The sequence below is a fragment of the Hirsutella rhossiliensis genome (assembly GCF_020360975.1).
Source record: "Hirsutella rhossiliensis strain HR02 chromosome Unknown scaffold00005, whole genome shotgun sequence".
Lineage (NCBI taxonomy): Eukaryota > Fungi > Ascomycota > Sordariomycetes > Hypocreales > Ophiocordycipitaceae > Hirsutella > Hirsutella rhossiliensis.
In genome coordinates, this window is record NW_025408671.1 from 2,767,902 (window position 1) to 2,781,025 (window position 13,124).

Consider the following 13,124-nt stretch of genomic DNA (forward strand, 5'->3'; position numbering starts at 1 on the left):
TTTGCATGTGCTTGAAGCCATCTTGATGTACATGGTGCGAATATGGGTATCTATTTGCAAGCGAGCATGGCCGCCCAAAACCAAACGCCAGTCTTTCGTCAAAGGTGGAAAGAGGTCAAAGCTAAAGCCGCGGGGAGATTCTATAGAGTCAGGATGGTGCGCCAGGACGTGCCCGGCTGATTTGTATGGGATCAAAGGACGAGGTGAGGGCAGGGCGCGAGACTAGCCGTATATGCGCATTCGAGCGGCCCAGCCCGTCTCCTTTTGGTCGACGTTGATCTTGAAGGGGAAGGGGTTGCCGCCTTGGGTGGTTATGGGCGGTATGTGGTCCTTGTGGGAGTTGGCAAAGGTGACGATTTTCATGGCGGTGGTGAGAAGGGTTTGTTCCATGGCGCGGCGGACCTTGGCGCGCTCTAGACGGCATGCAACAAAGCACGGTCAGATTATGGGGCAAGCAATGGAGGGAAAAGCATGGGGGCTCGGCGCACCGCTTTCCGTCCGGGGCTCGGCGACGGTGACCTTTACGGTCCAGCATTCCCAGCAAACCTCCTCGTCTCCGCGCGAGAGCCAGGCTTTGCGCCGCCTCTTCTCGAAAAACTGGACGGCGAGCTGGCCCCTGGCGCCGTTGCTAGAAGGGTGGTGACTGTTGGCTGTGGTGGCGGCGGCGCCGGAAGCGGAGGAGCGCTCGGCGTCGAGTTGGCGCTCGAGGGCCGAGGCGCGCTGGTCGATCATGGTCTCGAGCTCGTCGTCGTCGACGTAGGGGAGGGTGAGGTCGAGGACGTCGCGGGTGCGCGGGGTGAGGGAGGGGAAGAAGCGGGTGAAGAAGATTGTGTGGAGGATTCCTACATTTCACATGTCAGCAAGTGTCCTTTTTTTTTGGCATGCGAGGGCAGCGACAGGATTTGGTATGTATGATGCGGCTTGTGGTTGCACGCACACGGTGATGCTGTGATGCGGGCGGGGGCGGGGGCGGGGGAGGGGGAAAAGAAAGGGAGAGGGAGAGAGAGAGCGGGAGAGAGAGGGAGAGAGAGAGAGAGAGGGCTGGGACCTTTGACGACGTCGCGGACGGAGCGCGGGTCGCTGAAGACGTCGAGGATGAACTCGGGGGGGTCTTGCTGCTGGTCCATTGTCGACGGCATCGCGGGGCGTGTGGTTTCTTTGACGTTGCTCTTGATGACGGCGGCCGATGGGTTGAGGAGGAGGTGGAGGAGGTGGAAGGGAAAGCAAGGGGGCTTGTTGGTACCGAGAAGGTAATAGAGGATAATTAGCTACTAACCTACCTACAGTACCTACCTGTCTACCTACCTGCCTACCTGCCTGCCTACCTACCTGCCTACCTACAGCAGGGCATGTATGTACGTATGTATATGCCGACCGGCGGCGGCGGGGCAGCAAGGTACGTAGGTACCTACTTGGAGGGGTCCTGACCGAGGTCACGGGCGCGGCACCATCATAACTTGGTCAGCCCGTCATGTCACGGAGGTCATGATGCCGCCCCGGGCATCTTTCTCCCGCCATGCCAAACGCCTGCGGCCGGCAACGCCACGTTTGGCTCGGCCAATGGACATTGTAGAAACATATATCCAGGGCAAGGCCGGAGAAGAGCTCGGAGAAATGGTAGCCGGCCGGGATGGAAGAAAACACTCCAGACCTTGAGAAGCTCCAGCTGGATCTACGGTAGACGAAGCTTCCGCCACGGCACACGAGGAACCAACGGACGGTGAGCGCATGCCCCGCGTGCAGGGCCTCGTCGCACAAAAACTCTCTGGCCATGGGTTTGCCGCGCCGCCGTCTGGGTACACAACATCTTTCCCGTCTTCTGGAGCACTGGTGTCCCTGGTGTGTCCTGGTGAATGATTCCCATACAAGGATCAAGGGCTGCACAGGCCCCTTGGATGGAAAATAACTACTCCGGTACCGCGCACCCATTTCAACGACAATCCTTTCTCTTCTTTCCCTTCCTTGCCTCGCTCCTGCATCGGCCTCGTTGCCGTCGTCTACGGATATATGACAAGAAGCGCAACCACTTGCTCCAGACAACTGCGGACCGAGTTTACGCCTCGCCGCGACGCCAATGCGACCGAGTCGGCCGTCTTCTTACACGCATCCCCTAGGTCTGGTAAGAACTCTTTTTGCAAGCAAACACTCGGTTAAAGGGTACTCTACGGCCGTTGACCCAGGTTCGCCTGGATCTGGGAATACTTCTTTATGCAAGTAAATGCTTGGTCACAATGCCCATTCCGTGTGAGAGGCAGACTTTTTGGTCCAACGCCAAGCTTTGTTGTGATATCGGCGTATGCAATGACTTAGTCCCGGACCTTTTTTCCCCAATGTCTCGCTCTCACCCTTTACTTCCGCTTTGCGAGGACCCGAGGCTGACGAGTTCATCTGAAAGCAACCCTAATAGAAACCGGACCTTAAAGATGCTCGTCTGAACCGTCAACACAATGTGGTTGGCTGGCCGAGTGATCCTCCATGTGCCAGAGTCCATGACGCCTCTTCTCTCGCACGTCCGTCATGTTGATGTCAGGAGGTCGTGAAAACGACAAACGTTCCATTCGGGCCATATTCCAACCGACTTGGACACGGCAACGAGCATGTCTTGCATGGCACAGAAAGCCCTTGCAGCCAGCCCCGGTCGTGACCGTGAGCAAGCCCCTGCTGGCATACGTCTTGGCATCCCTTGTCCAGGCCACTCGTGCATCACCTACGTCGGCCGTAAGCTGCATTTCGCTTATGCTATCCGTCACATTCGGAGATGCACATCACAACGGAAATGTCTCGGCCCGTCGTGCTGGCACGGACCGGTTCCAAGCAGTTATATAAAGCGGCCGAGTTCCCTTCATCTCGTGAGCCACCATCCTCTCCCCATCTACTCTAACTTCACACGACTCGCCGACGTCGAATCACTTGTCGCAGGTTTTTGGAAGCTTCTCCGCCAAACATGAAGGTCATTGGTCTTGTCGTGGCAGTCTTTGCCGGTCTGGGGCTGGCAGCTCAGGAGGCAGAGGCGAGGAGGCCTTGCCCTCCTCCGGTGGTAGGTTTCATGGCTACCTAGCGATGAATTGCTGCTGACTTGGCCATCAGGCCTGCCTGCGACGCGCTGACTGCACGTACAAAGTTGGTCCCTGTGTTTTTTGCAAGCCCGAATGCCGCGTCGGGGGAATATGAGGCCCGCGATGCCCACAACGGTGGATGATTGTTGCTGGGAATAGTGTAAACCGGATAATTGACACTCCGTACTGTACTGTACCTATGTCGCTGGACCGAGCCTCGACCCACTTGTAGCAGTGCAATTGTACCGAGGCTTCGGCGCTATCCGCTGGTGCTGGACCGGAGGGAGGCGGGGGCCCCTTGGCGGGCTGTCAAGTCCCTACCTGATACTACGTAGGTACCTACTATTGAGGTGCCCAGTACTTTGTAGTACCCAGGTAGGAACTACCTAGGTAGTAATCTACCATCGTCGAGTAATGTATCATGTACGTCACATTCTCCGTACACTTTGCATCAACTCAATAGTCTCAAGTACCCCCAAATGTACCTGGAAACACTGGCGGGCATCAAGCAGCCAGAGCCGCGCATCGGCCTCGCTTGCCAGCACCAAGGAGAAAAGCCTCACGCATCCTCGACGCCGCCGCCGCCGCCGCCGCCATTGCCGTATCCCCTCGCCATCGACGCCCAGGACCAAGGCGGATGACCCTCGGCGACGCAGCCCCCGTCTCTCAGCGTCTGCGCCCGCCATGCTGTCCTCGGCCCGGCGCTGGCTGCACAGCAACAGGACCCCCCTCGCCATTGGCGTAGGCGTCGTCGGCGCCGGCTACGTCGTCACCCAGTATGTCCTCAACAAGATCAGCGACGCCCGCGAGCGCATGAGCAGCGATCGCATCGCGAAGGAAAAGTGAGCTTTCGCACGGCCCTGCTATACGGGAGACGATGGGGCTGACCGCGCGCGACACAGCCTGCGCCGCCGATTCCAGCAGAACCAAGAAGACTGTACCTTTACCGTCCTCGCTCTCCTCCCTACGGCCACGGCAAACATCATTTCCGCCCTCAACACGGAGCAGATCACGTATGAGATTCAACAGACCAAGAGCGCCGCAAGGGGCCCCAAGGGCGCTGCCGCCGCGAGCCCCCCAAGCATCGCCGACACCACCTTGACCGACGAGGACGGCAAGAGCATGGCCAGCATGCATAGCGAAAGCGGCATCCACGCGAGCCAGATTGCGACGCCCTCGCCCTTTGCGCCCGCCGGCGACGCGGCCAAGCAAGATGGGGGCGTGCAAAAGACTCGCAAGACCAAGAGGCAACTCTGGGATAGCCTGGCCATCAGCGGTGCGTCAAGTCCCCAACCGCGGCAACCTGGATGGAAAGGCTGACCAGGATCCTTCGAGCCCACAGCCGTCACGAGGGCCTTTACCCTCGTCTACACCCTCGCCCTCCTCGCCATGTTGACCAGGATCCAGCTCAACCTCCTCGGCCGCCGCAGCTACCTGTCCAGCGTCGTTTCCCTCGCCACTGGCGCTCAACAGGCCACCATTAGCCTCGAGAACAACGACGACGACAACACAGAGCAAGACTACGGCAACGATTTTGACACGAACCGCAAGTACCTGACCTTTAGCTGGTGGCTGCTCAACAGGGGCTGGATGGAGATGATGCACCGGGTCGAGAGCGCAGTGCGGACCGTATTCGGGAGCCTGAGCCCCCGGGACCTGGTGAGCTTTGAGAGGTTCGGCGAGCTTACGATGGAGGTGAGGAAGCTCGTCGAGGGATCCACGCCCGAGGAGCGGAGGACGTCGGACTGGCTGAAGCTCATGCTCCCGCCTCGGGACCAAGAAGCCGACGTCATCCGCGAGTCGGGCATCCTCGACGACAACTCGATGCAGGGCGGCCTCTCTCAGCCGTCACCGGCCGCTCTGAGACGGCTGCTCGACGAGACTGCCGACCTCATCGAGTCGCCCGCCTTTGCCCACGTCCTGACGCTCGTCCTCGACGCGGGATTCTCCTTTCTCGTCGACACGAAGCTCGCCGCCGAAGCCTTTGACCTTCCCACCCAAGGAGCAGGCCAGGCTGCCGCCGCCGCGGCAGACGCAGGAGAGTCTAAGGTCATCCTGCTGCCCAAGATTCTCTCGGTGCTGACGCGCCAGGCGCATGCCATCGGGAGCGGCATGCCCAACGAATACCTCGAGCAGATGGAGACGGTCCGGGCCGTCGAGGCCTTTGCCGCCGTCGTCTACTCGAGTAACTGGGAAAACGAGATTCAAGGCGATGGCCTTATGAACAGCGCGGTGCATGTGAGCACCGAGGGTGCGTCGTCGCAAGCCAAGAGCGGCGACCAGAGCCAGGGCGGCGACCAGAGCATTGGCATGGTCGAGCCACCCAGCAGGTTTGAGGGCGCATGGGAGAGGGCGACTGAGAAGAGATGATGACGGCAGCTCCTCCTTTCTTCTTCTGCATTGTATTACCTAGACGACCTGTGACGGATTTCTAACCCTTTGACTCATATTATGGCCGATATACAGGCGCCTTAAGAGGGAATGGATACAAATGCCCATTCAGGTATCACAGCCACCTGTGACATTAATGGAGCAGGCAGGTGATCCTTTCGGCAGGGCCCGGCTTTGGCAGTGACCTCAGACCTCTCCACCTGAGGCTCATTGAGCCCTCGGGCACATATCCCTCATCTTGAAATACCCTGGTGCTGCTTTGGCAGCCGGGCACCGGTGAGGTGTGACTAAAGGTCGTAATCTCGCATCGTATCGGGTTCGGCCACAGGCTCGGCGACCAGCACCATTAGGTGCAAGACGTAGGGAACGCAGCGATGCTGAGCTGAGACTGGCCTTGACCAGTCCCGCTGGCGGCAAGGGATATCATATCTCCCGTGGGCGTCCGAGTCGATGCTGATGGCGTGGAGGGAGTCTCGAGGGTATTTCACATGAGTCCTCGAATGAACTGATCCAGACCCAGCTCAAAGAGTTCGTTTTGGACGCCGTCGCCGCCCTTGTGCTCGACGGGCGCCAGAGGGTTCTTGACGACTGCAGGGGCACCTCTGTCAGCACTGGGGGGCCCTTTGTCGAAGACGAATGGCCAATCTCCCCAAGGCCAGTCGCTTTTACGTGTTGGGCGGAGCAGAAGGGGGCACGAGACGCACCGTACTCGACCCACAGGTTAATGTATATCTGATGCAGCACGTTGCGCATGCTCGCCGATGCCGTGTCGGTGAGCAGGACGAAGCGCAGGTTGGCGGGGGTCTCGTAAAAGTGCAGCTTGTAGTGGGCGGTGCGGTAACTGATGAAGGCGTCGTCGTCGCCGCCGAGCTTGCGGACCATGTTGCGCAGGGAGAAGATGGTGCCGAAGACGAGCTTGGCGTCGTCGGAGGCGGCGACCGACGTCGTGTTGGCGGGGGCGGGCCGGGAGGCCGAGGGGGGGAGCCAGGATTTGGCATAGATGCATTCGGCTGGTGATGAGAAAGGACGAGGTCATGGTGCGTTAGCTTTGGAGGCTTCCGCATGGGGAGAGCGGCCGTCGTACTGTGGCGATCGAAGATGTAGAAGTTGTAGACGGTCATGCTGGGCGGCCAGCGGTGGCGGTGGCCAAGAGGCCTCGGAGACAGGTGATGGGACTCGTGCGGCGAGCGGCGTGCTCCTTCTTGTGTCGCGAATCCGTGAAAACGTGTGGAGGTGGTGGAAAGGGGCAACGTGTCGTCGATGATATGAGGGTGAGGCTGGTCGTGTTGGATGTTGATTCGCGGCCGGAGACGGAGCTCCCAGGTACGGTACTGCGAGGTACTTTGCCAGATACGGGGAGTGGGTGCACCTGTCCGGTGTCCACCCCGCCATGACAGCAGGGCCGGCGCACGACGACAGCGTGAGGCTCCTCGTCGTCAGCACCCGAAAATCCTCGACCAAGCCTCTCACGCTCTCTCCTCCAAGTCGGCCAGCGCCGGCTGCTTGCGCTGGAAGCCGAATCGTGCGTCCTTGTCACCCGGCCGATTTGCGCTCGCCCGCCGTCACACAGGCCGTGTCTTCGGACCTTGTTGGCGAGCAAGAAGCATCTCGTCTTACTCAAGCATAGCAACAACAATCGAGCAAGATTTACGGATAGACCAAAGCCCATCCTGCCAGCGAGCGACTTCCCCGTCAGCCCTAGACGGCAACTGCTGCTGCTGTCTCGCACCAAAACTCCCCGCCTTGCTCATCAAGACACCCATCCGCGCCTGTACAACGGCCACGCACGCACGCCAGCCCATCGATTGCTGTCCTTTTCCCGCTGCCCGTCATAGACTCTGCTCGGTATTCGCTCTGCAACATGGCCAGCTCCAAAGACGAGACCCCGCCGGTCGCGCCAGGCCAAATGTCCCCCCAGGTCACCGTCGACCGCCCCAGCGATATCAAGACGCCCGTCCCCGGCGCGTAAGTTCTACACAAATCACGCCGTTGATATACGGCATGAGGCTCTAGTGCTGAGCTTCTCCAACGCCTCGGCAGGCCTGACGACTCCGTCCTACAGGGCCTTGCCAGTCCCATACGGCAGCATAGGCGAACCCCCAGCGCCCACCGCGAAATCAAGGTCCGCCCGTCCTTGACAAGCCTTCGTTAAACAGAGGAGGCTGATCGCGTCCGTCCACAGGAGACGCTCGACGCCCGCGTAGAGTTTACAAGCGACGAGGTCGATGGCAGGACGTACCACAGGATTAACCAGTATGTCATCGCGGAGGAGATTGGACGGGGCTCCTACGGCGCCGTTCATCTAGCCAAGGACCAGTTCGGCAACGAATTTGTAGGACCCGTCACCAGTTCCGTTTCAGTCGTCATCTCTAACAGCCCCAAAGGCCATGAAAGAGTTCTCCAAGACCCGCTTGCGCAAGCGCGCCCAGTCTCACCTCCTCCGACAAGGTCCTCACGGCATGCCCCGTCACGCCCTTCCTGGGACCAGCCGGGGCGGCGGGCCACTGTCGCCGCAATTAAAGAGTCTACGCGCTGGTGAAAGAAACGACGCTCTTTTCCTGATACGGGAAGAAATCGCCATCATGAAAAAGATCAATCACCCGAACCTGGTCCAGCTTATCGAAGTGCTCGACGACCCGGAAGAGGACTCTCTTTATATGGTCTTGGAAATGTGCAAAAAGGGCGTCGTCATGAGGATCGGGCTGGATGGCAACGCAGAGCCGTACGGCGACGAGGCCTGCCGCCACTGGTTTCGCGATCTCATACTGGGCATTGAGTACTGTACGTCAAATCGGCCCCTCTCCGAACCGGATTGCAGACAGTTCGCGCGGTTGACTCCAGGGCAGTGCACACGCAGGGCGTGATTCATCGCGACATCAAGCCAGACAACCTGCTGCTGTCGGAAGACGATGTTCTCAAGGTTGTGGATTTTGGCGTCTCGGAGATGTTCGAGAAGACGGACATCATGGTGACGGCCAAGTCAGCAGGCTCGCCGGCCTTCACAGCCCCCGAGTTGTGCGGCAAACACCGGGAGATATCTGGCAAGGCAGCTGACATTTGGTCCATGGGTGTGTCGCTGTTTTGCCTCAAGTATGGCAAGCTGCCATTTGTCAGGCCGGGAATATTCGCGATATACGAAGCCATCAAGACGGAGGACCCCTCGATCCCCGAGGGCGAGAACCCAAACTTTGTCGACCTTATCGGCAGCATCTTGGATAAGGACCCTGACACGCGCATCACCATGTCCCAGCTACGGGTGAGCGTCCCCATCCGTCATGGCTGCACAACGGCAAGGCTGACCAGTCCGTAGGACCATCCCTGGGTGACCAAGAGCGGCACGGATCCGCTTCTCTCGGCCGAGGAGAACTGCGCGCACCTGGTAGAGCCGCCTAATGAGCTGGAGCTGAACCGGGCCTTTACGCGGAAAATGAATCATTTATTTTGCGTCATGCGGGCCATTCACCGGTTCAAATCACTACTGGCCAGCATACGATCAAAGGCCCGCGGTCTCGCAGATGCATCTCCGGCATCCTCGGGCGACGCAGGCCCCCAAGCGGCTCCAGACCCAGCCGAGGAGACGGCCAGGATGGAGATCGAGGCCCTCCTCCATCGGCGACGCAGCGTGCTTGAACATGCGGACAGGGGCGACAAGAGTCACGCGGAGCTGACGAGCGACCAAGAGCCGCTGTTTCTGGGCATCGGCACCGGTGCCAGAGACGACTTCGCCATGGATGAAGCAACGCCCAACGTGGTGGCGGACTCGCCGACGGCGGTCGACTTTGACGTCTACGACCGTGCCTACGAGGACGCGATAGAGCAGCAGATGAAGGCTGGGAGCGGGTCGAGCAAGCCGACGCTGTACTTGACCAAGTTTGTCAAGGAGTCGGAGCACTTGAGGAAGCTGGGAAACTTGATGGAGGACAGGGGACTATCTCCACTCGCTCTCAAGGCCGATATGAAGGATTCCAAGCGGCAGCTGCAAGAGCACCTCTCGTCGGCTCCCAGTGGCAAACTGGCCCAACTTGTCTCAAAGGTCGGCATCTCCAACTCGAACACACGGGGCCCTGAGACACGGCAGCAGCACGAGTGAGAGCAGAGACATGGCGCGCGGTTGGACGCGACGAACCATGGCTCGGGGGTTGGCGGTGGTTTCCGCCTACGCGGTCTAGAACGAAGGCGGTCTCTTGATCGATCCTGCCACCAGATCGGGGGGGAGGGCCGCGTCTTAGCCCGCGTGCCCCAGCAGGGCAAGAGACAGGTCAATACGTACCAAGAATAAGAGTGACAGGGGGGAAATGGCTTATGGAGCCAAGAAGATGGGGCAGATAAAGGAGGGGAGGACAGCGTGCGGGTCACGGGTGGCCGAGAGGAACTGTCTCTATCCGTGCCGTGCTTGGAGGAATGAGACAGAGGCAATGGGCGCTCACCGATGCAGGCACAGGCGCAAGCACAGGCACAGGGCGGGCTTGGCGAGCCTCGGCGATGGCCAGCTCTGACTTGGACGGGCAGGCGGGCGTCAGCCAGGGCGTGCAGGGCCTGGGGAGCAGCAGCGGCCCATTTTGTTGGCAAGACTGGCTGCCGTGGCCGCAGCTTGGGAGAGGCAGGAAAAGGCAATGCAACATGGCTGTGGCACGAGCGGTGGATGCTACGGCGGCGCTGGATGCAGCCCCGTTGCGGTGCCCGCGCACTGGGGACATCGTGGCGTTTTTGCAAACGAGATGCGGCTGCCAAGGGAAATGACATGACAGGTGCCGGGGGTCTGTCTGGACATGCGTAGGAATAGAGCTGTATGCTGTGCATGCATGCAGAGAGGTATGTGTGTGTGAGCGCCAGATGGAGGGGAGAGGGCGAGATGGGGGGGTGAGGGGGGAAGGGCAGCTGGGGATGAGGTCTAGATTGAAGTCACATTCCGTTGGGTCGCGAGGAAACGAGGCAGCTTTTTACATTGGCGAGAGGGGCTCGCATCTCTCCCTCGAGGGACGAGGGACGAGGGACGATGGGCGATGGGCGATGGACGACGGACGACGGACCGAGGCCCCTGATCCAGGGACGAGGGAGCCAATGCCGTGGGAGATGCAGAGCACGAGGGCGGGCTTGAAACGGTTGGGCGCGTTGGTGCGAGCACGGGTGAACAGTGACGGACGGGGTGGTGATGCGGTTGGCCGAGAGGGGACGAGATGGTGCGCAGCACGACGAGGAGAGGAGGCGAGCACGAGCTTCTCTCACCGTGTCCGTCGAGGAAGAAGAATAAGCATGCATTGGAGATGCAGGATGCAACCCCAGAGGTGGCAGCCGATTGATTAATACAACTGAGTCAATTGTTTTGGTTTCTCCATCGTCAACGGACGCGGTGAAACGAGGTATACATAGATGGGGATGAATACGTGAGGGTGGGCTTGTGAAAAGAGGGACGGAAGGCAAGGGAAGGCTTGGAAGGGCTTGGAAAAAGAAAGACGAAGAAAGACGAGGCGGCCAAGGGGGTCGAATCGGGGCTGCTGCTGCATCCATCTACATCCAGGCAAAGGCGGTCAGCTTCGTTGCCTCGATACAGCACTGCCATCGGCGGCCCATGCAATGTGATGCGATGCCAGCGCATAGCCATGGTTTTGTAAGGGGACGGAATGGCTTGCATGCGGCCCGTTATTCCCTCATTCTCGCCATGTGCTCGAGACGAGTGGACTGTATATCGACTTATCGAGTCTACAGTCCGGAGAATGTATGCGGTGGCCCATGATCCATTGACCTGTCAGCTGGGTCTCCCCCTCTTTTTGATGAAACAAGCAAAAAAAAAACAAGGCCGAGGGGCATGTGTCTGGGGCCTGGAGAGGGCCGGGACTGGACGCCTTGAGACGGCTGGACTCTGAATGGCATTTAGCCAGCGACAGAAGGCTATTATTTATTATCGGCATGCCGGTACACACACGCCCCAAGCACACGGCCTTGCTCGGGAGGGCGAAGAAGAAGAAGAAAAGGAAGAGGAGAGGCTAGGCTGTCTGAGACACAACGTGGCCAGGCCGGCATGCCTCGGTACTTTGTCCGGCATTTTCATGTGCGTCTACGATGAGATGGGCAGATGAGATGGGCCTGTATCGTCGGCCCCGTCTTGCCGAGTAGATAGCAGAGATTTCCTTCTTGGCGAACCAGGGCCCCTTTCCCAATCTTCATGGCCTGCTTTCTTTTGTCCTGGCTCCTTGGTCAAGTTGGTGCTTTGAATGCCGAGCGGCCAGGTGCCGAACTATAGCCGCATCCGAGTCTTAAGCGCGCCACTCCGTTGGGGGCCGCCTCAGGCAAGTATCGCGGTACCCCACAACGGCAGCCGCGGCCGGTGGATCTTTCCCCCATGGAGGGGGGAAACGAGCACCAGGGATGATTCTTGGGAAGGAGCAAAGGAGGAAGATGGACTGAGGCAAGAGAAGAGGTTGAAGTGAGTCATTTTCATCACGCAGACGCAGAGCCTTGTCTCGCTGCACCAGAGCATCACCGCCGAGTACGGTAAGTGAGGGCAAGGAAAGATCTTTTGGAGTGAGCGAATCAGTGAATGCATGATTCCTTGCATGCATGCGCGACGCCGTCATCGACAACAGTGCGGCTCAGTCCTTTGCTCCGCTCTCGCTCCCGTCCTAGCCGGCCTCTTCCTCCAAGGGCTGCTGCGGCGAGAAGCCAAGGTCAAGGGCGCCACAAAGCAAACATTGACGGTCAGTTATCGAACTCGCCGCCCGCGGCCCCCGATGGCTCGGCAAGTCGCATGGAGAAAGAAACGGCGTGGGAGAGCCAGCCGTCTTGATTCAAGGCCGAAATCGCCCGTGAGTCCGCCTGTTGAACGGCGGTGACGAGGCACGAATTAATCAATATACTATACGTCCGTCATGCGTTTGTCCACCAGCAACAGCAGCAGCAGCTGCTGCTGCTGCTGCAGCCCCGCCGGCCCGGAGGGGGGGGGTTCCGTCGGCCCCAAAACCACTGTCGGCAGCAGACGCTTCCGGACGAGGGGGGAAATGGTCGCAGAGTCAGATGGCAGTCTGCATCTGCATCAGAGTTTGTGCTGGGTAAGAGAGGTCGAGACTGATGAATTATGCCCGCCATCTTAATAAGCTCGGCCACGATCGGGCACAGATGGAATGGAGGCAACCTTGTCATCTCGCTCGCGCTTCTGCGAATGCACATCCTGCACATCCTGCACAGCCTCTGTCTAGCCTTGTTGACTCGTCCAAGAGCAGAGCCAGACGACATTCACCCCAAGGCTAAGCTGGGACCGACCTGGACTACGACCTGGACTAGAAAGGGGGCGAGGTTCCGGGTACGTCATTCTCCTCGACGGCGAGTCGTCGCACGCGCGCCGGGCCTTGGCGATTCCGCTGTGCCACAGCAGTGTGTCAACTGCCCGCAGCCTTGTCGAGACACGGCGGGACCCCTTGGGCAATTCATGGCCGGCCGCCACAGCACATGCCAAGTCCAGGGGCTCGGCAAGAGACATGGGCAGCTCTCTTCTTGCTCCGGGCAAAGACAACCAGAGACATTCAGCCGCCACCCAGCATCTGTATGCTCGATGCGGCAATCCACGTATGTACATCTGCCGTGTGGATAGGATGTACATATGCACTTTGCTCTCTGTGCACAAGCTCGCCGCGGGCACTGCGCAGCCGCCACCTCGAGCTGGCCTGCCAGGAACTACTAACA

At 59.5% G+C, this 13,124-nt stretch overlaps 4 protein-coding genes across 4 annotated transcripts; 2 read left to right on the top strand and 2 right to left on the bottom strand.

The window, feature by feature from the left end:
* Positions 1–222: 222 nt before the first annotated feature.
* On the bottom strand, positions 223–1,139 carry HRG_05565 (autophagy-related protein; the record flags this gene model as incomplete). Its single annotated transcript, XM_044864036.1, has 3 exons — positions 223–413; positions 489–842; positions 1,049–1,139. The coding sequence occupies 3 exons, from the start codon at positions 1,137–1,139 to the stop codon at positions 223–225; spliced, it is 636 nt and encodes a 211-aa protein (XP_044720568.1).
* Positions 1,140–3,740: 2,601 nt separating this feature from the next.
* On the top strand, positions 3,741–5,426 carry HRG_05566 (peroxin-3 domain-containing protein; the record flags this gene model as incomplete). Its single annotated transcript, XM_044864037.1, has 4 exons — positions 3,741–3,898; positions 3,959–4,069; positions 4,139–4,332; positions 4,399–5,426. The coding sequence occupies 4 exons, from the start codon at positions 3,741–3,743 to the stop codon at positions 5,424–5,426; spliced, it is 1,491 nt and encodes a 496-aa protein (XP_044720569.1).
* A 505-nt stretch (positions 5,427–5,931) lies between these two features.
* Positions 5,932–6,568, bottom strand: HRG_05567 (sybindin-like family domain-containing protein; the record flags this gene model as incomplete). Its single annotated transcript, XM_044864038.1, has 3 exons — positions 5,932–6,035; positions 6,152–6,457; positions 6,532–6,568. The coding sequence occupies 3 exons, from the start codon at positions 6,566–6,568 to the stop codon at positions 5,932–5,934; spliced, it is 447 nt and encodes a 148-aa protein (XP_044720570.1).
* Positions 6,569–7,308: 740 nt separating this feature from the next.
* On the top strand, positions 7,309–9,537 carry HRG_05568 (kinase; the record flags this gene model as incomplete). The annotated part of the gene is made up of 6 exons (XM_044864039.1): positions 7,309–7,412; positions 7,488–7,569; positions 7,630–7,779; positions 7,832–8,228; positions 8,294–8,703; positions 8,758–9,537. The coding sequence occupies 6 exons, from the start codon at positions 7,309–7,311 to the stop codon at positions 9,535–9,537; spliced, it is 1,923 nt and encodes a 640-aa protein (XP_044720571.1).
* Between the last annotated feature and the right edge of the window lie 3,587 nt (positions 9,538–13,124).